This window comes from Gopherus evgoodei, chromosome 2, assembly GCF_007399415.2.
Source record: "Gopherus evgoodei ecotype Sinaloan lineage chromosome 2, rGopEvg1_v1.p, whole genome shotgun sequence".
In the NCBI taxonomy this organism is placed as follows: domain Eukaryota; kingdom Metazoa; phylum Chordata; order Testudines; family Testudinidae; genus Gopherus; species Gopherus evgoodei.
Window position 1 is genome coordinate 190,578,356 of NC_044323.1, and position 27,237 is coordinate 190,605,592.

The following is a 27,237-nucleotide window of genomic DNA, read 5'->3' on the forward strand; positions in this document are numbered from 1 at the left end:
TTGGCATCAGCCACCGGCAGGCCGAGCACGGTTTGAAACCCAGTGAACCAGGCATGGCCTTGGCACTGGGAGAGGGGAAGGGGCTAATCCCCAACCCTCTGAACTATATACAATAACTATGTTTACAAAAGGATATTAAAAGTATTAACTATAAAACTATATACACAATAAGTACTAGAACGAGTGAATAGCTAGGGAAGTGGAGATCAGCTAAGCCGCGCTCCACTGTTCCAACGACCGACACGGACGGTAAGAAGGAACTGAGGAGCGGACAGGTCGGCAGGGGTATATATTCGGTGCCATAACAGCCCCATGCCAGGGGGCACCCAGCCGACCCGCTGGGTGTTGCCAGGGTAAAAATCTTCCGACGAACATGCACGCGACACGCGCACACCTAATTGGAATGGATATGAGCAAGCACTCGAAGAAGAATTAAAATTACAGCTAAGTAATTTAACTGAGTTTTTTCTTCAGAATTTCTTTTTTTTTTTTTAATCATTAAAAACTCCAGACTGTGCGTGCACGCATATAAAACTTTAAAGAGCAGATTCACTGGTATACCAAAGCAACCAGGGAACACCACTGTTAAGCCTAAGTACAAGCTGTTGATTACTGATTACTCTCGCCCCTTGCTCCACCAATATGGCCACCAGGTGCCCGTTATCTACCGGGTAATGAGCGTTGGGGTAGGGCGGAGGTTCGATCACTGGATGCCCTGGGGGGGGTGTCAAGTGCCCACGGGTAGCGACGGAGAGCACGCAAGCAATCACTCTTAGTGTTTAAGAGAATAAGGGTTTATTAAATGAATCACAGATAATGATAAGGGAGAACACGATCAGTTACATCTGGGGCTTACAACACACTACCAAAGCAAATAATACAAATACTGCAATTACAAATAAAAGCTGGCCCTGGTATTTTTCTAAGTCCCAATAGTTATCTAAATCATTCCAGGGGTTAGTAGAAGTGATATTGGTGCTATTAGTAATCATAAGTGCAGCAACTAATTTCCCTAAATAAATTGTGAGGCTTAACTGATCCCCCTTGCTTTCAAGAGTTCCTGGTCAACGGGTTTCCCCTAGCAGGAATCTTGGGGCGGCTAGAATCAGTCTTTGCCTCTTATCTACCAGTACAGAATACTTAACAGCTAATTATACTTACACATACAAACCACAAAAGTTTCATTACGGCCGGCAACCGGTTAGGCTTCAGGAAACGCGTGAGCCGAGAGAGCATGCAGGGTGATCAGGCCTGGATACGGTTTCGACAGGAATTCGGGGGCTCTCCGCCCGTCCCCGGGAGGGGACCGGCAATATATAGTAAATTTGTCGTCATAGTTTGTGATAAGCCAATTGGGGGGTCGCGAGTGGCAAATGCCCATACAAGGGAGGCAGTGGGCCCCAACGTCTCTACCCAGGAAGCGACTGTTGTCAGGGGAACTTGGTCTCTTCAGGCTGGCTAACCACAAGGCTTCCTGTTGCAAGTTCTGCTTTCTGAGCGTGACAGGTGGCAGTTCTGAGGGCTGGGGGAAAAATCCGTTGGGGGGGGGTGGAGGCCGGAGCACCCGTAGTCTGGCCCTGGGGACCCACTTGGGGGTCAAACATGCCCCCATGCTCCGGCCGACAACTCCCCACGTACCTAAACCTCAGTGTCTGAGTCAGCATCCGCCCCTACGAGCGGACGTTTCTCAGTAGCCGAGGCAATAAGGGCACTTCCCACCATCCGCCGAACACAGGCCTTAACAAAAGCACACCCAAGGCAGAGGAGGCAGAGGCCCACCACAAGCGACACAAAAAGGGATTGAAAATAAGCCTTATAGGCTCCAAGCCCCAACCACTCCAGCCATGACCAGAAGCGGAAGGTCTCTCTGGACTCACGCACAGCGGTTCCTAAGGCCTTAAGATCATCAATTACTTCAGTTAAGTTTCCAGAAATAGAAGAAAGAGAGATACAGCACTTATCTTTAAACTGGGGATACATAGATACAAGGGTTTCACAAAAATCCCGTGATTGTAACAAAAATTGTATCATTAAGCGATTCTGAAAAGTATAATCTGCTAATTCACCTAGCCGCTGATTAACTAAAGTAAAGCCTTTTGCAGTAGTATTAGCTAGCGTTTCAATAGCCAGTGATTGGAATAATACTTGCTCACGCAATAACATGTACCCCACGGGGTTAAACGAGACTGCTGAAGAAACCATAGAGGACAACGCCCCCTTCGCCCTCTCCCACCATCCCCAAGAACGTCGAACCCTCCCGGCTGAACTGGGCTGCCAGGTCTTAACATAAACACCGCCCCCTTTTATCAGGAGAGAGCCAATAGTACATATGCCCTTGGGGTTGGGAGGGAGTGCCGCAAAGGCAACCTCGCCACATAGCCAGAAATGACCGGGTCGTAATCTATTTAAAACCCAATTAGAATAAAAATAGGTGTGCTTAAGAGGGTTAAAAAAGGTGCTAAAGGGTGGGTCCCAGACATCTATTTCCACGACAGTTTCATTGACTATTGGCAAGGGGGTGTCCCGATCCATAACAACGTCACCGTGAGACACGTTGCCATAGACAAGGGTTTGGGAACAATTCGGATACGTGCCGACCCAATGAGGTGAGTCTGACCGGTTTTTATGTTCCTCCCTGCCATAAAATGCCCAACAGTGGGACGCCATGGGTCTCTGTGCAGGTGACAAGGGGAGTGGGTCCCTGCAGCGTGCTCTAGTTCTATTAAAAATAGGGAAAACAAGAGGGGAAATGGGGTTAAAAAGGTCATTCGTGCAACCTGTCCACTGCGCGGTAGGGAGCCACTGAGCTGAGGGGGAAGAGCAATTAAGGGGACCATTAATACTACTAAAGTTAAACACTAACGGTAATAAATCAAACAAAGGCCTATTTACAGACAGCTTGTTAGAACATGCAAGGCAATTATCAGAGGTCAGCGAAGATAAGTCGATGTTTCCTCCCAGGGCTTCCTGGATCCAATAGGCTGCAAACAGAAGGTGATGGGCATTTTCGCCCACAGGATACCGTCTCAGGTTCAGCAGAGGTGGGCCCCTCCGATCGTCGTTCTGGCTTCCTGCCGCTATGGCAAACTGTAAGACAGAACAGAAGGCGGCCTTATTGGCCCACGTTAGTTCGCTCCTGACTCAGAACGTTTGCTTATCCAGTTGTGGTGGACCAAGGTGTGGGTGCCCTGGGCATCCACAACCGTGTAGGTATTAGGATATTTACCTGCACTCACAACTTGTGCGGCGTAGGGTTCCCGGCGACCTGAGGCCTGTGGCTCAGCCACCCAGACTAGTTGATCAGGGTGATATACAGGAGTCCAGGGACCTCTAGGTCTGGGGCTGATCTCCGGCCAACGAGAATAGTTTGCATTGAGGGAGATAAGAACCTGGGGTAATAGCGCACTCCAGCCCTTGTAGTCATCGTGGGGATTAACTGAACGTATCATGGTTTTCAGAACCCCGATTTTCCGCTCTACAACACCGTTACTTTCGGGGTGATACTTCAAGTGAATATGGAGGGAAGCCCCCCATCCCAGCACTAATGCTTCGAAACGTTTGCTGGTAAACGGGGGTCCTCCATCTGCTTGAACCTCGGAGGGCACACCCCATGCTGCAGCTACCTGTTGCAGCGCCCCAGCCACGGCCGCAGCCGTGGTGGTATTCAGGGGAATGCAGTGAGTTTGACGGGAGCCCAAATCTACCACTACCAGAGCCTTAGGGTGGCGACGGGCTCCGGGTAGGGGTCCCATTAAGTCTATTTGCCACACCGCGCCAGGAGGGAAGTACTCTGCAGCGTACGCCCACCGCTCGTAGCGCGGGCGGTTTTGGGACTTGATTTGTGCACACTTAAGGCAGGCCTGCACGACTCTTTCGCAGTCCTGCCGCCGTACCTCAGGCTTTCCCTGAGCACCTAGGGCTAACTGATTGTATAGGCGGCCGCTAGGCAAATGCCCCCAATCCTCATGAAGCCATTGGAGGAATGGGTCGGTGTTAAGCTGGGGCTGCTGCCCCAGGCACACTTGGGGTGGTGCCTGAACTTCCCTCATTCTGTGATCCAGTTCGGAGTGGAGGGGGTTAGAGTCAGGACGATGTGACGGGCAATGGGTTACAAACCAGGGCCGTGGGAACTTACGTATGAGGTCAAAAATAGTCTCCCACAGGGGCGTAAATGCTGTGGGGTTAGCCTCTCCCGTGAGGATGCTGAGACAAAATTGTGAGTCTATGCCTAGCACGACCTGAGCAGAAACGGAATGGGCCTGGGTAACGTGCTGGGCAGCGAGAAGAACCCCATGAACTTCGCTATGCTGGGCCGATGAACCCGGAGGAAGGAGGTCAACCTGGAAGTGGTCGCATTTAGCACAGAGGACACCTGCCCGGGGGGTCGGGGAAGTGCCCCCATCAGATACAATCCAGGGGTCATATTTTGTTTCTATACACAGGGGCTCCGAGGCTATTGGGAATCGGACATCGTTTGGCAGCGATTTAAGCGTCCATTCCCGCCACGTGATCTCCCCCACATAACACAGCTGTTGCCACGTTAGGCTGGTTCCATGAAAACTGGGAGGGGGCAACCGCGTGAGCCAAGGAATGAGGTGTACCTCAGGGCCAATCAGGGTTCCCTTACTAGATAGCGGGGCCCAAATGCGTGCCTCACCTGCGGCTAGTAACATGAGTCCTATGGGCCCGTATCGATACTGAGGGCCCTTGAGCCGTCGGGCCCAGTTATAGACCGGTTGCCCGTCCTGTGATACTGAGTACCCATAGTGATGTTGTGTAAAGAAAAGGGTGATGGTGAAAGGTGAGTCCCTTTTATATCGGGCCAGCCGTGGGTTAGAGGCAAACCAAGTGGCTATTCGTTCCAGGCTTTTTTGAGCTTCAGGACTCCATATTTCCCGTCTCCGTTTGGACGAGAGGGGTTCCTGGATCACCTCCAGGTCTACAAGGTGTTTATCTGGGATGAAGTGTCTGTGATAATTAATTAGGCCTAAAAGTCTCTGCAGTTGCTTTTTATTCTCGGGTGGGTCTGTTACCCAAGGATCTAGAATCCCCGAGGTGGGTTGGCCACAGTCGTAGGGGTCATAATGTTGGCCTAAGAAGGAAAAGCTTTGAGAGGGCACAAGGTGGCTTTTTGCCTCATTAATTCGCCACCCATTGGCCTTTAGTTCAGCTACCACGGCGTTAGTTACGTGCTGAACAATGTGTTCGTTGGGCCCAATTACAATTATGTCGTCCACATAGGCTAAAATGGTGGTGCCCCCAGTGGCTTCTACCCCTTTTAAGGTTTTCGCAAGAGCGGCCGTTGCCAAGGCTGGGGAATTACAGAACCCCTGAGGGCACACCTTCCACTGGTACTGCGCGCCCTGGAAAGCGAAATTTAAGATTTGGGGTTTGTCCTCCAAAGGAATTTGATAGAACATATCCTTTAAATCCAGGGTGCAGGCCCACCTCCCACCGGCATCACTTAGCTGCTGCCGTATTTCTGGAATGGTGGCTGGGCCTGCAAACGGGAGGTGTCGGACTCGGCTATTTGCCTGCCTATAATCAATTACCAATCGAAATTCAGAGGGGTTGCCGGGCTTGGGGATACCCCAGCCGGGAGATAGATAGTTGGACGCGGTCGCCTGTACTATCCGTCCCTCCTTTAACAACTGGTCGAGCAGCTGCTTAATGAGGGGGATGCCTTCAGGCTTCGTGGGAATAGGGGAAAATTTCCATGAACTGTTATTAACAAGCTCGGGGCTATAAGGGGGGGGTCATCGGGTGACAGGGCGACAGGCAGGGCCTGACAGACCTGTTTTTGTAATCGCAATCGTTTTATATCCCCAACCCCCAACAAATTTGTTCCTCCCAACAAAGCCTTTACCTTTCGCTTGTACCCCTTATGAATTAAAGTGAAGCTGACTACAGGCTTTTCTTCAATACTGTTAAGACCCTGGACAAACATAGTAGAACTTGTGGGTACGTGGGGCACATCGGGTTTTATAACGGAGATTTGAGCTCCGGTGTCCAACAGAAAGGATACAGGGGTGTAAGGGGGTTTGGGACCAGCTACTAATAGGGTGTGGTATGGTCGGTCATCCCAAGTCTCTGTGGAGGCCGGGGCGCACCCGGCCTCTACTCGTTTTTTGTCCTCAAATAGTCATCCCAATCCTTCCATCCTAACTGTTTTCCCAAATCTTGCTGTTGGGTATCAGACATCTTCCGCAGTGCCTCCTTGGGGATCCCCTTATGTAATAGGAACCCAAAAAGCGCCCTTTCAGCCTTGGTTCGTTCAGGGTGTTTAGGCTGACCCTTATTAACAGGGTTCCCAGCTGGAAGGGCTGAAATGGGATTCTTCGGGGTCGGTGGCATTCGGAGCCGGGACACGGCCTCATATAAGGTAATAAGGGGTTGCCCCACCCAACTTTGCAACAGCAGGAGTCCCCCTGTGTCAATCGGTGGGGCGCCCTCTACGGCCAAGTCCACCGCGTCCCGGTGGACCGGGATTTCAGTGGGGTCTGTGACATAAATAAAGGGGACACCTGTCTGAACCTGTTCGTCGCTTAAATTTAACGGCACCGCTTGTGCATCCCACGTTACGATGGATGCTCCGGCAATAGCCCAGATGATCTCATGGGGTGTATTTACGCTGCCAGGAGGCACATACAGTCCCCTAAAACTGCCTTTCATGGTCAAGACGGCCGCGGCCGGGGTGGTAATCGGCCATAGCTGATTTCCCAAGAGATGATGACCTGGGAACCCCGACGCCCAATTGGACATTTTTGCCAGAACAGCGGCTTCCTCCCTGTCTACCGTCTCTGCCCCGTGATCCAGGGCCAGACGACCCAGCCACACTAGGGGTGCCTCGCCCTCCCTGCGCCTCGTATCTGCCAAAAATTCCTTCATCTCCGCCTTGGTGCGAGTTCGATACTCGGTAGTCGTAACTGTCTGACCTGTCTCATAATCCACCTTACTTTTAGTGATAGCAACGGGCATTGCCTCCATCTGCCTCTCCTGCTCAGGCGCAGGTGGGGCTGAGGGAAGAGCAGGGGGGAGAGCAGGGTAGATCGAAGGGGGAGCTTCATAGGGGGGTGGGCTTTTACCAGCCTGACTCCCGTCCTCCTGCTCCTTGTCACTTATCTCACTTTCTACACTGTCGGTACCGCTCGCAGCGGCTTGTTTAGCAGCAAACATAGTGCTTCCATGAAGGACCGCACAGAGGTCCAGCGCTTTGTTAAGTGCAATGAACAAGACCGTGGACACGTCCTCTGACTTAAACTCGTCTGGTCTAAGTTTCTTTGTCCGCCTGGTCTGCTCTAATTCCTGCAGTAACTGGGCTAGCAACCCGTGGGCAGGATCACCTGGCTGTACCCGGGGCGGGGGTATGAGTTTAGAAACTGTGGCCCCGGATTTTTTGATGATACGGCTACACTCCTTCCAGATGCCTGATGGTGTCTCAGTCCGACTAGTTTCCGCAACCCCCGTGCACTGGGGTTGCAGGGAACCATCGGCCGGCTGACACTTAAAGGTGGGATGGCAGTGGAGGAGGCATCCTACGGCAGGCAGGGTTAATGAGGTAGTATAGCTTTTCGACCCTGACCCTGACTCTATAGTACAAACCCAATCTAGGGTGGGCCTCGCAGACTGTCTGCTGGCCACTTGGTGAAATTGTAAGTGTTGAAATTGCTCGAGCTCAGATTGTTCACGGTCCCCACTACACCACGGGCACTGACCCTCCCGAAGGCATCCTGTTCGTGACGCCATGTTGATTACTGATTACTCTCGCCCCTTGCTCCACCAATATGGCCACCAGGTGCCCGTTATCTACCGGGTAATGAGCGTTGGGGTAGGGCGGAGGTTCGATCACTGGATGCCCTGGGGGGGGTGTCAAGTGCCCACGGGTAGCGACGGAGAGCACGCAAGCAATCACTCTTAGTGTTTAAGAGAATAAGGGTTTATTAAATGAATCACAGATAATGATAAGGGAGAACACGATCAGTTACATCTGGGGCTTACAACACACTACCAAAGCAAATAATACAAATACTGCAATTACAAATAAAAGCTGGCCCTGGTATTTTTCTAAGTCCCAATAGTTATCTAAATCATTCCAGGGGTTAGTAGAAGTGATATTGGTGCTATTAGTAATCATAAGTGCAGCAACTAATTTCCCTAAATAAATTGTGAGGCTTAACTGATCCCCCTTGCTTTCAAGAGTTCCTGGTCAACGGGTTTCCCCTAGCAGGAATCTTGGGGCGGCTAGAATCAGTCTTTGCCTCTTATCTACCAGTACAGAATACTTAACAGCTAATTATACTTACACATACAAACCACAAAAGTTTCATTACGGCCGGCAACCGGTTAGGCTTCAGGAAACGCGTGAGCCGAGAGAGCATGCAGGGTGATCAGGCCTGGATACGGTTTCGACAGGAATTCGGGGGCTCTCCGCCCGTCCCCGGGAGGGGACCGGCAATATATAGTAAATTTGTCGTCATAGTTTGTGATAAGCCAATTGGGGGGTCGCGAGTGGCAAATGCCCATACAAGGGAGGCAGTGGGCCCCAACGTCTCTACCCAGGAAGCGACTGTTGTCAGGGGAACTTGGTCTCTTCAGGCTGGCTAACCACAAGGCTTCCTGTTGCAAGTTCTGCTTTCTGAGCGTGACAGGTGGCAGTTCTGAGGGCTGGGGGAAAAATCCGTTGGGGGGGGTGGAGGCCGGAGCACCCGTAGTCTGGCCCTGGGGCCCCACTTGGGGGTCAAACACAAGCTTCTCTTATTCACTACAGTAGAGCACATTCTCCAAAGTGTTCTAGCAAACCTGACCTTTAATTCTCAATTGCCTTATTAGTTTAGAGGGCTATGTTAGTGAGACTAGCCCTGTGTGAATGTGAGTCAGGGGAGAGTCCAGTCCCCCAGGTCCTGAATCCCAATGTCTCTGAGCTCTAAGGGCTTCTCCTGAGCTCCTGTCTTGGATCCCTGGCAATGCTGTGCCACAAGGCAAAAAGGAGCCAAGGCAGCAGTAACAGGAGAGAGAAACCTTCATGCACCAATGCCCAAGCTAAAATGCCCAAGCCAATCTTTTAAGTGCAGAACAACTCAACCCTGACTATAGAGACGTGGCCAGCACCTCCATAATTATAAAACAAACACTAATAAAAATTTCTTATGGAGAATAACAGTGGTAATTAAAAAAAAATTCTGACCTCTATAGGGAGTTCTTCCACTCAAGAGGGAACTGCAGAGAGGGCAGATGAGGTAGTGGAGAGGGAGAAGGCTGGTAAGGTTTCTCCCCTGACTCAAATGGAGTGCATATTGAAAGTGAGGTCCTACGTCAAAAAAGGCAACATGAAGGTTCAATACAGGAGATGACCTTCTAACCTCAGTGGAGGACGATGGGCCTCATCCAAACATATTAAACAGTGCACATGAGCATTTCATTCTGAATGGAAGGACGAGTAGGAGGGATGTAGTTTTTAAGGTTGATGCCAGCCCTGAAGGGAAAAAGAGAGTCCTGTTTCCTGGGAAGAAGAGGTACTGAACTAAGGCTAAACTAAAATATGCAGGATGGAGGAGAAGACATGCTAAGTAGAAAAGTAGGAAGGTTCCTAATATTCTTGGCCATACAGAAGAAGGAACTAAGGTCAGGTCAGCACTCCATACACACAGGGATACTCTGCTCTGGGACTCAGTAGTACGTAGTGCCATATCCCTTAAGATGGAATGCACAAAGACCCAGGAAGAACTTCAGTTTACATGCAAGTAGATTTTCAGATGCCATATAAGCTCTTGTACAGAACTGGACCATGTTTTAAGAAATATCTATGCAGTAATCTTACCAGATTCAGTGAGGTGACATCTAGTTCTCTCTCCCAGGCACAGCAATAATACAAATAATTCTGTGATATTTAGCTGACTGAGCAGTACAAAACCATTGATATCATTAGGAAGGACACAAACCTCAGTAAGGTAATTGCACATAGAAATGTGTTTGTTTACATTGACCGTCCACAGGCATGGCCACCCGCAACTTGCAGTGGCCATGGTTCGCAGCTCCCGGCCAATGGGAGCTGCGGAAAGTGGCGCAGGCCACCGAGATGTGCTGGCTGCCGCTTCCTGCAGCTCCCATTGGCCAGGAACGGCAGCCACTGGGAGCTGCGGGCAGCTGTGCCTGCAGTCAATGTAAACAAACTGTCTAGCAGTCTGCCACCGGATTACCCTAATGGGCTGCAGCTTGCCTACCACTGCCTTAAGGCTTTTACAAAAGGAATTTTAAACTACTGGGGAAGCACAGTACCAGCATACAAGAAACACGAAGGACTGACCATTTTTCTGGATGGGATGCATCCCATCCAACGAATTGACAGACCTTTCCATTTAAGGTCCAGGTACACTTATGAATGAAACTGAATGTAGTTGGCCTTGTAATGTTGGAACTGATAAGGACAGATAGTTATTTTAAGACCAAAAACTAAATTAAAATGGAGCTAAGGTTGAGAGCATTTACCAGTAATTTCAACAGTAAACCCATTAGAGGGATGTTCGAATTATCCCAAAAACAAGCAGTACAAACAAAGGAAATTCAGAATTAAGGCTACATTTAAAGAAATCCTAACACATTTAATGTATGGAAATACATACTTATGCACTGAAATAACCTTTACTTTGCTGTGATTGTTAACACCATGCTATGTCCATACATTTATTGTTTGCGATCCCAGATTAGATTAAATGATTTTAAAAGACAATAGATTCTTTCATATTTTTCCCCTCATGGTGACATTCCAGGGCAGAGTTAAATTTGATTGCCCCTTTACTGTGTACTTCCATACTAACAGCTGGATTTTTGTTAAGAATATAGGGCTACCGGGATGATTGTATTTTTTACCTTTGTATGCTATTTAAGTAATGGCAAAATATCATCCTGCTTTAGAAATCAAAATAAATACTGCAGTCTGTTTAGACTGAAAAATTCTAGGCCAGGCCTGATCTATAAAGTCTTGCTATGAGTGCCAGAGGACTGAACTAGATGACCTCTTGAGGTCCCTTCCAGTCCTATGATGCTATGATATAAAACCATTAGGGGAGATTCTAAGACAACACGAACTGCCATGCCATCAATAAAACAAAGCTATACAATCCTCTGTCTTCCAACAAAGACAATGGTATTTCCTTGGTTATTCCCGTGGTCCAATGGAAAACAGAATATGGATGAAAGACAGCTAGCTCATGCTCACTCTGTGTAAAACTGACATGGACACCATTTAAGGAAATGATGTCTAGATAGTGACTGGCACATTAGAAATCTTATATAAATAGAAGGCTGAAAATCATAAAAGAAAAGACATACATAATATTATCATTTTAGGTTGAATTAAGAGGTGTCCCTAAGTACTTGAGTAAGAAAACATACAATACTCAATACTAAAACTATACCATTGGTCTACATGTTGGAAAATCGTGTAATGAATTGTATTAAAGAAATGATTATATATAATATGGGACAATAAAAGGAATTTTAGCTTTTGAATGTATTTCTGCTGATGCAGCTCATCAGAACTTAATTGAAACAGCTTGAGGGTTGTGTGAAACCTGTTTTGTGTCTTGCTTTGTAAAACCTTTGTCTGTGTAAATAGCAGGGTGAAACAGAATGTCTTGAGGGAATTGTTTACTTCTGGTGCCAAGACAAACTAACAAGTAAAAAACAAAGGCCACAAAAACAGACCAGTAAGATAAAAACAACTGGATGGAGCCAGTGGGATTAACAACAGATATAAGTAGACAAATAAAAGTAAGTTTTAGTAGGGTAAGCAAAAATGTATTAGTTTAGGTTAGTTATTGTGATTTATGCATAAGAACATTTTAGACGGGGTTCAGAATAGATTGGCACAGAAATGAGGTAACTTGGTAACTGAATCAGGGCAAAGTTACGGAACAGGGTGACTGACCAGGGCCAATCGGGGTGGGGCCAGGAGGGCCATTTGGCTTGGACCTCAAGCTCAAAAGGGGCCTCAAATTTAGACACTTGTTAATTTTGGAGCATTTGATAAGTTTTGCAACTTGGTTTTATGCACATCCCTATCGGACCAAAATGAGAGAGACACTCCCAGCTTAGAGCCGCTAATTTTAGCAAATAAGAGATGTAATTTGGTAAAAGATAATTTTTTTGCACAGAAAGTCTAGAAAAGCATTTGTTAAATAAAAAATATTTAAATTATGTTTTACTCTTTTTTTGGGGCGGTGCCTTATTTTGTTTTCATGTGTCGTCATTTTTTATTTTTATTATGACTAGGGGCCTCAAAAACTGGAAGTGGCCTGGGCCTCTCTGGACCTCTGAGAGGGCCTGTGACTGACAAGGGAGTGGAGAAGACACAGGCAAAGAGCACAGCAGAGACCAGAGATTTTAAAAAGTCACCCTGTCCCCAGAAGAGGTAACTTGATTGGTTATTTCTCTTGCCTTCTCCTTTTTTTTCATGTATCTGTAATTCATGGGTAGTAACAGCACTGTCGTAAAACATACAAAATGAATGCTACAAGAAACTGTTTAAGCTTAAACTGGACTGGATCTCATTTGTCACCCAACATGTGATTAAGGCTGAGGCAGCATTAAATTGTATTTCATTCACACTGTACACAACTTAGGTTACAGTGCATGAACTTTATCAAAACAGATTGATGCTGTAGACATGAGTCTTCCAGAGCCACACTAGCTCATATGTTATAGGAGAGTCCCGTTATACTGGGCAACTCTCCAAATCACAGAAAGCTTGGTTCTCTAGAGCAGTACTTACAGCCAAACAACTCATATTGCTTAAATGGAAGAGCAGGCTGCCTCTAGGGATAGAAGCTTGGCACAGCGGCTTGACTTGACCTGGCAGCTAATGAGCAGGTAATGTTTCAAGAAGAAGGGCCTCAGACAAATTTTAAAAGATTTGGTTTAATTTTTTTAGAAATCTTTAATTAACCTCTAGCGCATGGAAACAGATCTCTTCTTTCCTCTCTCTGCCCCGCCTTCCTTCCTTTCCCTTCCCTCCTTTTTCTTTTTTTTCCCTCCTTTTATTTTTCAAAAAACTAATCAATAAAATATAAATAATTTAACAATAAACTGATTTACACCAACAACAGCAAGTTATACCTATCACCCCACTTTTCCAAGTTATTTAAAAAGAAACCGCTGTGCTCTCTGAAATGTTTACTCAAGACAGTAAGTCTAATTTTGGACAAGGAGTAAATCTGGCTTTTGAAACATGAAAATTTATACAGGGGTTTAGAGAGTATGCTAACAAACAAGAAATACTTTAGCACAGAAGCACAGCTGGTGAGTTTACAGGTAAGTATATTACCATGATTAAGTTTCAAAAAACTTCACAAGTGAAGGATAAGAGAATAAAATGACAAAAAAAATGCATCGTTTTTATTATTTCCATGCTAGTGGGAAGGGAAAAATGCTTTGCTTTCTGATCACCCCTATTCCTTATAGTTTTCCAGCAACAGTTAGTATGGAGTGATGAGACACCTTTCTCTCAATAATACCTTCTTCAAAGAAATGCATATACCCAAGGGACAAAATTAGAGCACAGTCCCACATTACAGGATATAAAACTTGTTTTTGTTACATTCCAAGAGAACACTGTATGGCAAACAGAAATTTGTGCATGGAGAGATGAACAGATAAACCACTAGGACTAATAGATTTCAAGTTTGTATCGTGTGAATCAATTCTCCACGTTAGTCTGTAAAAACCACTATACCTAATCTGGTGTTCAACCTCATTCCTAGATGTATAATTTCTTCTGATGTTAAAGCCTTTTTGCTACCCTCAGTATCTGCTTCAGATTATGAAGCAACTGAATTACTCCCTTTCTTGCTACACAGCATTTGAACAGGAGGAAGCTCTCAAACTACTTATTTGAATTATATGATAGGAAAAAGGATAGCTGAAGGCAGTCACCATAATGACCATCAGCTTGGTAAACACTGAAAAGTACAGACACAGGAATGAAGTTTGTGACTGGGAAACAATTGAGATACCTCTGATAACAAGTATTGATTGGCACATAGAGATAAGCATGCTTTAAGCCTTCAGATGCAAGAAAGTCTCCGCTGATGGAAATTATTATGGATTTGCCAGTTCCATTTTGAAATGTTTCTGGAACAAATGAGTTTTACTACTTTGGGACTAAAAAAATCAGTCAGTCCCTGTGCAATTTATAACCATAGCAGGAATCCCTGTCAGTTCATGTGTAGACTTTAAGATGTCCATCTTGTCATTATGAGTTCTGAGTAGTTTAGGAGTACATTAACTCAGACTTCAATGCATGTCAAAATCCATCAGATCTTTGAGGAAATTTACAGTCTGTCAAAACCTGACAGCATTCAAACATTAAAAAACTCATATTTAATAAGTGCTAAAATTAACATCTTACATCATCAGAAATTTTGTGCAGTAGATCTCATCAAGGGCTCACCAATTAAACAACTAGGCCAAGTCATTTTCTAATATTAACGTATTTGATTGCCGGGAATTTGTATGTAAGTAATCTCATAACATTAATTTTTAAGCAAAATTCCTGATTAAACAGGGATCCCCACTGTAATCAAAGACTGATTCCTGATATTGGCATTTCTGTTTATCTGACCCCTGTAAAGACCTACATACTAAATACCTAAATACTCCCAGGAATGAAAAACAACTAAAAGATTTCAGCCTCCAGGAGACACCAAATATAAAACAAAATTTTAAATAACAAAAGACGTTATATGCTATAAGCTAATTATGAAGACACAGGAAACCATTTCTTTAAGGTATAGCTATGAGTTTTACCATCTGGCTACAAATTTTAGTAACAAAATTAGGCAAATGTAAAAAAAAAGATGAAAGACAGAAGTGTACCAACCTAGTTGTGTCAATACAAAAACTACGATAAGCAGATGGGTTGAGACAGAAGGAGGAGTTTCCTTTAGGTATGTCCATTAACTATCTTTTTTTAAAACCCAGTTCATAAAATTATACTGCTTTGTCTGAAGAAATAAAAGAATAAACTCCCCACAGCACTCACTAAATGTTATATTTAAAAATAGTAGCAAATGTTAAAAAGACTCTCTGCTATTTCACATACTAAATGTGTTTTTCTACGTCTAAAGCTAAAATCCAGCTCTACATCCCTAATGCAACAAGTTTATTTTTTCTCATTACTTTTACCGTACAAGCTTACTTGTCAGTAGCTTTTTCAAAACAGCATTTTTATCAAAATAGAAAGATAACATAAAAGCTCTGCATAGTTTGCAAGGGTTAGCTATTCCTTATTAGGTTTTAAGTAGCAGAAACTACTTCTCCAAAGAAAACATACTGTAATTATTGTACTCAACAGGTAGCTTCAGTAATCAGGCCAAAAGCAACACAGTCGTCATGTCATTCTTAAAAGATCAGCATTTTCCCATGCTTCTGCATAACAAATGCGTTGCAGATTAATTGAAAGTGTACAGGCCATCTTAGAGCCCAAATTAATCCGAGCATTTGATATCCCCTTCACTTCATATGGAAATGCCATTCAATGGCACCATTTTCATACGGACAAAGTGTTTTTTGATAACAAGTGGAATGTAAATCTCATGAGAAAGAAATCAATCCAGCCCAAAGAACTCCAGAGTATTGATTTATGTGCATTATAATTTCACAAGCTTGAAGAGAATTTGTAAGTTAAGGGGAAAATGATTACATCCACAAAACAGCTACTACATCACTGTTTGATTTTTAACAGTATTATGAAAAAAGAAATAAGCAAAAGTTATACTGGTTACATTACAGTCTACAGGGAAAAAAGCGCATTTAAATCATGAATTGCGTTGCAAGTGGGAAAGGCAAAATTCATCTTCACAACAGGCAAATTCCCGAATAAAGTACATTATTCTACTCTCGTCAGAGCTCTTAGCAACATCTATACTGTAGTTAAAGGTTGTCCAATGTTTTCCAAAGCACAGGGATTTATTCATATGCATTTAACTTAGTTAAACTTTCCACATTTGTTCTCTGCTAGAGTGATATTTTTGAAAGTTTGAGCAAAAACAGTTCAGACATTTTCAAATAAGACAACCGTAATCAAAGACTTTTGACAAAGAAAAATGTTTGCATTCTTAAGAAGCCCAGTATTGTAAACCCCAAGAGTTTAAAAATCACGAGGTGGAGCTGCAAAATTATGAAATTTTTTAAAAGAAAATTTTGGTCCATCTTCTCCCTTTTGAACTCCCCATATCGACCTGAAACTTACGTGTGACAATTTTACAGAGTTGCTAGATCTCACAAATTGACAGTGACCAAAGTGACTTTGGTCCCTATGGCAGGTGCTCTTACTAGCATACACAAAAGAAATGAGGGACCCAGTGTCTAGACATCATACAAATATATACTAAGACAGCCTTACTGTTTTACAGTTGGGTCTGCCACTCTCTGGACACAGGCAAAAAAATCTCTAACGTTTTGATCTCCATATTAAACACAGTTAATGTCTGCAATACCTTATTCTTAAAAGCACAACTCACATTAACCAAATCAAAATAATGACCCTGACCGTACTGGAAGGTGTGTCTGCAACAGTAATGGTACAGTAATTCCTAGGTATCTAGTAGTGTGCTGGTGTACCACTTACTCAAAGGCAATTGCTGTAGACACTCTTAGCACTAGGCATTCCAGGCACTAGCATTCAGTGGGTTCCTATATATATTCACAGATTCTGATTAAGTAAACAAGGATTGCTTTGTTAGGGCTGCCAAAAATAAGAAATACAAATATCCTAGGCATAATTTCTTAAAATGTCACAAAGGATAAAACAACTAACTCAGACTCCAAAAGGGCAGCCCAGTATGCGTTAGAAAGTAGGACCTCCTTAGTACTAATGCCAAGGATACTCCCTCCTGGAAAGGATCATGAGCTGGCCTGCAAATCCCCCAGCCAGAGTTCAGTTCTTTTGTTAGTCTCATTTGAACCAGTCAGTGCACGACTTGTTCGTCAGATACTAACTATGCACTTATTATAGCCAGTGCTGTCCCCCTTGCCAGCAACAGGCTATTTCTCTCAATCCAGTTATTCAGCCTACTCTCTGCATACAACTCCAAGGCTGCCCACTATCTAGCCTACTGTTGTCTCCTACTAGGGCCTGCTCCCTGCCCCACCTCAACCCTTTTTGTTTTTGTTTTCGTTTTTTTTTTTTTGGGGGGGGGGGGGAGAGAATTGAAAATTTTGTTTTACAAAAACTGAAAATAATCCAAAGGCACTAAAGTTCTCAATCAATATGATTAATATTCTACTAGCACTGTACATAATGCATAAAACTGAGTGCTCAAGAAGGTAGGAAAAAACAAAACAAAAAAATACTTCATAAAATATTTCCCACACACATATATGCAATAGCCTTCACAAAAGTGTCTAAACCATTTTGGCTCAACCTCTCAAAAAATTCATCTGAAAGGAGACAAAGCTTGGAAATTTTCAGCCCAAAACGTGAATGTCACTTAAGTGTATGAACAGCTATAATAAAGGGTTAGAATGTAAACCAGGGGTCGGCAACCTTTCAGAAGTGGTGTGCCGAGTCTTCAATTATTCACTCTAATTTAAGGTTTCGCGTGCCAGTAATATATTTTAATGTTTTTTAGAAGATCTCTCTCTCTACAAGTCTATGTATTACATAACTAAACTAGAGTTGTATTGTAAAATAAACAAGGTTTTCAAAATGTTTAAGAAGTTTAATTTAAAATTAAATTAAAATATTGATCTTACGCCACCAGCCCGCTCAGGCCGCTGCTGGTCTGGGGTTGTGTTCATCTAGGCCGGCAGTGGGCTAAGTGGGGCCTGAGGCCGGGACCCCAGCTGGGAAGGGTCTGGCAATCAGAAACCCAGACTGGCAGCAGGTTGTGTGAGGCCGGCGGCTGGAATCCCAGACCAGCAGTGGGCTGAGCGGCTCAGCCCGCTACCGCTCAGGGGTTCCATCCGCCGGCTCCTGCCAGCCAGGATCCCAGCTGCCGGATCTGCTCAGCCCACTGCCGGTCTGGGGTCCCAGCTCTGCCCACAATACAGTGGGTACCTACCTTCTCCCTGGTTCTGGCCCATTTTCTTCCTCTCTCTGCGCTGAGTTGAGGGTGGGAGTGGACTGAGCACAGGGCTGGGGGTGAAGGGCCTGGTCAGGAGCTAGAATGAGGGAGAGGACTCAGGGTTGGGGCAGAAGGTTTGGGTGTGGAGTCACTTACCTGGGCAGCTCCCATTTGGTGTGAGGGGTGCAGGTGGGATTGTGAGTGGGGGTGCAGAAGCTCTCATTTGGTGTTCAGGGTGGGGATGGGGACGTGCGGGGTGCATGGGATGTGGGGGGGGCTGGGGATGTGGGGGGCAAGAGTTAGGGCAGAGGGCTAGGCACATGTAAGGGGGGTGCAGGTGTCAGGGTAGGGGGCTGGGTATGTGTGGGGGTGCCAGAGTCAGGGCTGGGGTCATGCGAGGGAGTGAAGGAGTCAGAGGGCTGGGTGGTACAGGGCTCAGGGCAGAGGCCTGGTGGGGAGGGGCAGGGCTCAGGGCAGAGGGCTGGGTGACTGCCGCCCCCGAACTCCCAACCTCCCCTGCTCCTGGTCCCGACTACCCCCTCCTGGGACCCTACCCCCTATCTAAGCCTCCCTGTCCCTTGTCCTCTGACTGCCCCCTTAGAACCCTACCCCCTACCCGTCCCCTAACTGCCCCAACCCTTATTCACACCCCCACACCCAGATAGAACCCCCCGGACTCCCATGCCTATCTAACCGCTCCCCGCCCCCTGACAGGACCCCCAGAACTCTGGACCCATACAACGCCCACCTGCTCCCTGCTTGCCCAACCCCTCTCCATACCTCTACCTCCTGACAGCCCCCCTGAACTCCCAACCCCCCCAGCTCCTTGTCCCCTGACCATCCCCTCCAGAGACCCCCCACCCTAACTGCTTCCCTAGGACCCTCCTTCCTCCCTGTCCCCTGACTCCTATCCACCACCCACCCCCGACAGACCCCAGGACTCCCATGCCCCATCCAACACCCCCTGCTCCCTGACTGCTCCCTCCAGAGATCCCTGCCCCTATTCATCCCCCCGGGATCCCATTCCCCCATCCAACCCACCTGGCTCCCTATCCCCAACTGCACCCACCCCTTATCCAACCCCCCCGCCAGACCCGGACCCCTTACCATGAGGCTCCCCAATGATCTGGAGCTCCGCTGCAGCGCGCGCAGTGCTCTGAGGGGCAGGGCAGGGCAGGGCTGCGCGTGGCGGCGGGGCTCCAGATGAGCAGGAAGCGTCTTTCTCTCCCCATGGAGCCAAACGCTGCCCCGCGGGAGGGCACAGCCACAGCCCCCAGAGCACTGTGCGTGGCTGCATGGCTCATGGGGAAGGCGAGGAAGAGACCGGCGGCTTGCTGCACTTCGCCCGGCGCTCCAGCCCGGGAGTGCAAACTCTGCAGCTTGCTGTGTTGGCAGGATTTTTAATGGCACACTGGGGTCCCGGCAGGCCCCAGCGTGCCATTAAAAATTGGGAGGGGCAGGAGCAGAGAAGCGTCATGTCTCCACTCCTCCCCTTCTCTCCCAGAAAGTCCTAAGCACCACCAAACAGCTGCTTAGCGGCGCTTAGAACTTTGGGGGGGAGGGATGTGGAGTAGGGGTGGGAAGAGGTTGGCCTGGAGTAGAGCAGGGAAAGGAAGAGGCGGGCCTCAAGCACTCCCGGCAAAATTCGAGCCTGTTCTCCGGGGAAGCTGCTGCCTCTGCTGCAAAGATGCTTCCTAGCATCCTTGCCTGCAGCAGGCTGTGCCTGTGTGGGATAAGCCAGGGGCACTTCCTAACCACAGTACAATGCCTTTTATCTGCCCCCAAAAAATTTCCTTGGAACCAAACCCCCTGCATTTACATTAAATCTTATGGGACAATTGGATTAGTTTAACATTGTTTCACTTAAAATTGCATTTTTCAGGAACGTAACTACAACATTAAGTGAGTTACTGTACCTTTTATTTGAAATGTTAACTTATAATTCATGAATTTACTATTCCTTTTCACCAACATCAGTCAAATCTAGTAAATTAGTATTAAAACTGTCAGAGACATCAATGAACATATCTTCTCTCCAGGTAGAGTTTTAACTGGAAGTGAGGACCAGCACTGAATACTGCCCATTCTGGGCCCCTTGACAGCTGTAAGCATGGGTTAATCTATAGGGGAAAGCACTACATTTTTTTCCGGCAGGCTGATTTAAGAAAAAAGGAAGGTACGCAGCAGCAGCTGTTTGAAATGTTATATTAAGTTCCAGGGTAGCTGTAACCGATTGACAGAAAACAGATGAGGTGATCAAAAATGTGTATAATAAATAGAATTTTTCACATGAATATCACCACCCCATCAATTTTATAAACATACATACGCACACATAATATCATATATACATACACATATATACCCACGCACACACACACACACACACACGGACATTCATATAAAACTAAAAACATTTAATTTATTCCATGACATAACAAACAGCAGCATGCAACAAACCTGGCACAAAGGAATTTCCATCCACCACAGATAAACCATTCTAGGCCTCTCTTTCTGTGAGAAACTCTGGCTCTTGGTAAAGTATGGTAATCACTTTCATCATTTTCAAAGCCTTCTTCCGACATCATTAGTGGCATTTCATCCAAATAGGAGGATTCATCTTCCACTTGGTACCTGCTGAAGTTAAACAGATAAGAGCATCTACTAAAGAAAGGTAGATTGTATAATAGTGGCATATTGACTGTCCATGACATTCTGAAGATTGGTCTTAAATCCAAGGGAAATGTTTCAGATTTCACTATATAAGAGTTCTATAATAAAAAGTAATTTCAATCTTAGCATACGACGCATGTGTGTTCAACACACTCACACAAATCAAACGTTTGCCCTATTTTGGTTTGAGTTACACTATCTGTCTTGTAAGGAACATCTAACAATGGTCAGTAATCATCTTGGTTTTATAAACTGTTGCAGGCAGAATGTCTTATCCAGAGTTCACTAAACACTGTATAAATATGCAGAGTTGCATAAATAAAAATGTTTAATACTTCAGACATCCAACTTCATACTTTCAAAGGCCAATTTAAAAATGTGTTATATTATATATTTTTTTATGTTCGACAATCCTGTCAACAGCATCAATTTGGTAGGTAAAAATTCAGAGGAAATGCAAATAGTGGCATTCAGTTATGTGTCAGTGTCGACTACAGTGTCAGAAAAGGTATCTTCCTCCCTTCTCAGTTCACTTCCTTATAACCTCATTAGCTGCTTTATAACCTCATTTCACTTCCTTATAACCTTATAACTTCCTTATAACCTCATTAGCTGCTTTCCTGATGCACTTGAAAGAGCAGAAAGGGGTGTAAGTTAGAAGCACTTCATTAGCATGCAACTTATACTTCCATTGGTACCTTTGTCTCTGGCCCACAATTTCTATATACCATATCAATTCAGTATCATTGCTTGTAGTAAATACACGTATCTTATTTTAAGTCTTGAAAGATTGCAAAGAAAAATAAAGTCGTTTTGCAATAGCCAGTGAATAACAATAGACACCATTATGCCATCTATCACAAAAGTACACTTGGCAGATTATGGTCCTTTCTTTAACAGGCATTGAATGACACAAAAAAGTTATACTAAGGCAGAACACTGACTCTTGTACCCAGATATTAAAGAGGTTTTGTACTTTGAAAGACTTTGCTCCACCTTCATTACCTTTTCATTGGTGTGAAAATATGAAGAAAAATAGTGTGACAAATCCCAAATTATAACTCAATCTTTTTTTGATTAATCTAATCCCTTGTTTTACGAAGTTGCCTTTATAAATTACAGTAATCAAATAACTAGATAATCTTCTTAAATACACAGACACTAGTAATTCTAACCAACATTAATGTCAGCCTTCAACATGTATGGCAGGAGTACACACAGTATAAAATCAAAAGATATTTTAATTTCAAACTAACAGGTTCCATGGATTTAAATGCCAACAGAGATTGGATGAAGGAATGCTTACAAACTACAGCTCTACCTTGATATAACGCTGTCCTTGGGAGCCAAAAAATCTTACCGCATTACAGGTGAAACCACGTTATATCGAACTTGCTTTGATCCGCTGGAGTGCACAGCCCCGCCCCCTAGGAGCACTGCTTTACCATGTTATAACAGAATTCGTGTTATATCGGGTCATGTTATATCAGGGTAGAGGTATATATGGCAAATTACTGTCAACTGCTTTAGCATCTTAAGTAGAAGTCAAACAACTACATTTGTAAACGATACTACTTGGCATGGTACGCTGATTTCACTGAAAAAAAGTTAATTTGTAGTATTGAGTAGCCCTGAGCTACTGCACTTGGGAGTTAAAAATAATTCTAATCATACAGGAAACACGAATAACTATTCATCATTGTAATTAAGTACTGAGTCTGGAGGCTCAAAATTACCTAACAGTAGTTTCTGCTTAACTGAGTTACTTAGTGTTCAAATATCTGCATGTTGTTCTAATAAAATTAAGATTAAGCAGACACAAATATGCACTCCAACATGATTTCTACAAGAACTTTAAACCAGTTTATTGTCAGCTATCTTCATCCTATTCCTATCAATGAATATTTCTAGTGTGAGGGGAATAGAGAACTGAGATTAAAATGGAGACAGGGAAACAAAAAACAGTATCTCTGTACTCTTAGCATGGTACTTTTTTGTCTTTGGGTTGTTGTTTTCCCCCCTTGCAAATAAATGAACTTGAGAGAGAGAGAAAGAACAGAAAATTTAAGCCCAATATGCAGTAAAAAGAAGCAATCAAGCACACAATCACAGCATTTCATATTCATTTAAGGTATGCTAGAAAGGAGAATGCCTAAAATATGCTCCAGCAACATTCTAATTGAAATATACAGACATACTACTTTCCCCTCTCATTTCCTTTTTCTTATATAGCACATAGTAGAGTATACAGCCATTATATAGTTCAGTTCACTCTGTCATGTTTTTAAAAGATGATCTCTAAAGGACTTTTTTATGTTATTTTCAATTAACTTGGGCCTTTTTGCTTTTTTACACACACACGCGCACGCATTATGCTGTCTCAGGATTTTCTTTTGAGCTTTAACACCTTAATACAAGCCATATATTAAATCTTTAACAAAAGTTCTCTTTATCCAAAATGTGAGGTCACTGAATATAAAAGGTGTTAAATAACATCCAGATTCTCTGGAATGCTGAGTATCCACTATGCTCAGAAAAGATATGAGGAAGCCTATTATAGCTGACATTTTTAAGGTGGATCTTGCTCTGAGGACTTGCTCTAGCACTCATTAGCTTGCAATGAGTCCCAAGGGATCATATACCAGCTGAGAATAGCCAAGCATAGCGCTACAGTCATGCCTTGATGTGCCTGAGCACCTCCCTGCTCTTTACCATTAGGACCAAGCGGAGTAACAAGCTGAGAGCTAACCCACAAAGGGGGAACTCTTAGCCCAAACCCAACTGCTTTTCAATTCTTTTGTGCTGTCAAAGCTTTGGAAAGGGGCTATAACACTACAGATTCTGGCTTAAAGATGTCAACACTGAGGATTTGTCTACACTACACAGCTTTTAGCGACATGGCCATGTCGACACAGCCATGTCGCTAAAAGTCAGGCAGTGTAAACGCAGTTTGTCGGCACTTTTGCCAACAAACTACTTGCACCCTAAGAGCGGGGTTCGCACTGTCAACAGGAGTGTGCTCCTGCTGACAACGAACCACTGCCACTTTCCACGGCAAAACTTTTGTCTTTTGGGGAAGGGGGGGGGGTGGGCTTTTTTAAGCACCTGTGAACAACAAAAGCTTTGTCATTCAGTTGGCAGTGTAGACAAAGCCTCAGTCTGACGGAAAGTCCCTTCTACTAGTTTGCTCAACCTCCTTTGCTGTTTTTATGTTCCCATTTCACTAGTTTTTCAGACAGCTCAGAGAGGACCTGAAATTCTAATGGAGAAGAAAGAAAGCAACACAACACACAAACTTAAATCCTTTGTTAGCACAAGCCCAACTTTCCCATGCATGTTACTTTTAAGATTTAGATTACGATTTAATAGTCCGATACTAAGCAATATACAAACCAAGGCTTCTAAACCACAATACAAACCTTACTCAAGCTACAGTAAAGAGAAGCTACTGAAGAACCTTGCTACAATAGATATATAGGCCCTTTGTTTTAGGTTTTTATTTTGTTTGAAATTTCCCAGGAATGTATTTATTATTTTGAAAATGAAAAACTGAGTGAAAAAATCAGTTGCTAAATATAACCTCACAGTTTTCTGGGTAATTATTGGGGTTAATATTGGGGGGAAACAATTAAAAGAGAACAGTAAGCTTTGAGTATACTTTAAGAAGGAAGAAAGGTGAGAAACTACGGTCTGGGAATCCGTAGTGGTGAATGAAATATTTGATGGTAGGCATTCCATGAAATACTAACTAGGCACACAGTACCATTATCTTCTGTTTCCAGCTGAATAGTTTAATTTGAAATCAGCTAAAGATGTAATAGTTTACCATATAAGAAATTGCTATAGAGGACAGATTTTTTTTTGATCATCAATGGGAAATGAAGTGGTCTACACAATTAAAAACTGTAGGGAAGTTGTTCACAAGATGAGTTAAGATGACTGTTACAAAGTTTGAGAACCTCTGTTGAGAGGAAGAGCATGGCATGAAAGAAAAGTTGTAAAAAACTTCCCCATTCAGTTACTGGAATGGGATGAGTTGGAAAAGGGTTTAATTTTTGTGCTGAGTTTGCAACAAGATATTGTAGGAGCAAATGAAGATGAGATTCAACAGATAGAAGAGATGTCAAGCCTGGAGATCTACAAGTCATCAGGAGAAATAGCAGCCACAGAAACAATGAGATTGCCCAGGAATGGACTGTAAAGCAGAAATATCCAAGGATAAAGACCTGAGTCAAACCAGAGTAGTAGGAAAAACCAACAACTGAAGGACCAGAGAAGCAACATGAAGTTAGCAGAGCAAGGAAATAGGGGAAATAGAGTTGTCTGGCAAAGAAGAAAGATGTTAAAGGGAAAGAACAAATCTGTATAATGAAGATAACCTGATGGGGATCCCCGTATTGTTTTCCGAGGCATTTGTCGGCCCTGGGACAAGAGTAGAGGAAGTAAGTAAACAAAGTGTAAACAAAAACTAGGATGTGTTAGGACAAATGCATCATTTAAAGAGGACAGTGAAGGCATCGAGAGCAGAGTTATAAAAGAGACCATAGAATCAACCCAAGGAGCGGGAGGTGGTGAAGTATCGTCTAAGAAGTTGGATACAATGCAGGATTGGAGATCTAAGAAAGAATGCAAAATGGAGCAAGGGTAGTGGGCCATACTAAGACAGATGTGCAATGCAGGTAAATAATCTAACAAGATAAACTGAGGAACTGTTCCAGACTGAGATGTCAGTAGAGACGGTTTTGGAACAAATTTGAATATTAAACAGTAAAGTCTCCAGGACCAGCTGGTATTCACCCAAGAGTTCTGAAGGTACTCAAATATGAAATTGCAGAACAAATAACTGTGCTATGTAATCCATCACTTAAATCAATCTCTGTACCAAATGCCTGGAAGATAGTTAATGTAAAGCCAATTTTTAAGAAAAGGCTGCAGAAGTGAATCTGAGAACTACAGGCTGATAATCCTAACTTCATTACTAGGTAAACTGATTGAAACTATAGGAAAGAACAGAATTATCATAAACAGATTAAAACAATATGTTGGGGAAGAGACAACATGGCTTTTGTAAAGGGAAATCATGCCTCATAAATCTATTAGAATTCTTTGAGAGCATCAACAAGCATGTGAACAAGAGTGATCCAGTTAATACAGTGCACTTAGACTTACAGAAAGACTTTAACAAGGTCCACTAAAGGCTCTTAAGCAAAGTAAGCAGAGATAAAAGGACCCCTTCTTGTGGGTCGATAATCAGTTAAAAGATAGGAAACAAAGGGTAGAAATAAATGATTAGTTTTCACAATGGAAAGTGGTATATCACAATGTCTCCAAAGGACCTGTACTGGGATCTGTGCTGTTCAACATATTCATAAATGATCCGGAAAAGGCATAAAACAATGAGGAGGTAAAGTTTGCAGATGATACTACATTACTCAAAATAGTTAAGACCAAAGCTGACTGTGAAGAGTTACAAAGATCCCACAGTTAAGTGACTGGCCAACAAAATGGCAAATGAAATTCAATGTTAATAAATGCAAAGTAATGCACATTTGAAAACATAATCCCAACTATACACACAAAACAATGGGGTCAAAATTAGCTATTACTACTCAAAAAAGGGATCTTGGCGTCATCGTTGACAGTTCTCTGAAAACATCTGCTCAATGTGCAGCAGCAGTCAAAAAAGCTAAAAGAATGTTCGGAACCATTAGAAAAGAGATAAGCAGATAATCTCATGATGCCACTCCTTGAATACTGCATGCAGTTCTGGTCGCCACATCTCAAAAAATATATATATAAAAGTAGAGAGAAAAGCAACAAAAATGATTGGGAGTATGGAACAGTTTCTATATGAAGAGAGATTACAAAGACTCACATTGTTCAGTTTAGAAAAGAAACTGGTGGGTAGGATATGACAGAGGTCTATAAAATCATGAATGGTATGGAGGTGAGTATGGAAGCGTTATTTACCTCTTCACATAACATAAGAATGAAGGGTCCCCGATACAATTAATATGCAGACAGTTTAAAATTTAAAAAGTAATTACGTCTTCATACAATGCACAGTAAACCTGCAGATCGTGTTGCCAGGGGATGTTGGGAAGGTCGGCACTGTCAGATGATAGGATACTGGATTAGATGGACCACTGGTCTGACCCAGCATTCCCATTCTTACGTTGTTCGGATCAAAAGAGTGACTACGGAAGTGAACTGGGTAATTGCTCCAGATTATGTATTCATGAATTTACAAATATAGTACAGCAGTTCAAAGATGAAGTTATGACTGGCAGGTCAAATGACATGAGAAGCAGCAAAAGACAGATCTGAAATGTGGAAGCAAGTCACCTAGGGACAAAAACACAACATAATCACTGCATATCTGACCTGTCAGTCCTCATTTTTAAAGGAAACCTTCACAACTTTCAAAAGACAAGCCCGGGAGCTTAAATTCATAACTTTGCTAGACACAAAAGATCACAAAATGAACAGACACTGGATTTAA

The 27,237-nt window shown here is 44.0% G+C and overlaps 1 protein-coding gene across 3 annotated transcripts in view; it reads right to left on the bottom strand.

Annotated features, from left to right (window-relative positions):
• The window catches only part of ATP9B (ATPase phospholipid transporting 9B (putative)), a 322,516-nt gene that overhangs the window by 270,779 nt on the left and 24,500 nt on the right, over window positions 1–27,237 (bottom strand). For 2 of the 3 annotated variants that reach the window (XM_030552603.1, XM_030552601.1), the window contains exon 2: window positions 20,523–20,699. In XM_030552603.1, coding sequence (XP_030408463.1) covers window positions 20,523–20,699 — 177 coding nt within the window. The remainder of the gene's footprint in view (window positions 1–20,522; window positions 20,700–27,237) is intronic. The other variant, XM_030552602.1, reaches the window with a different exon arrangement.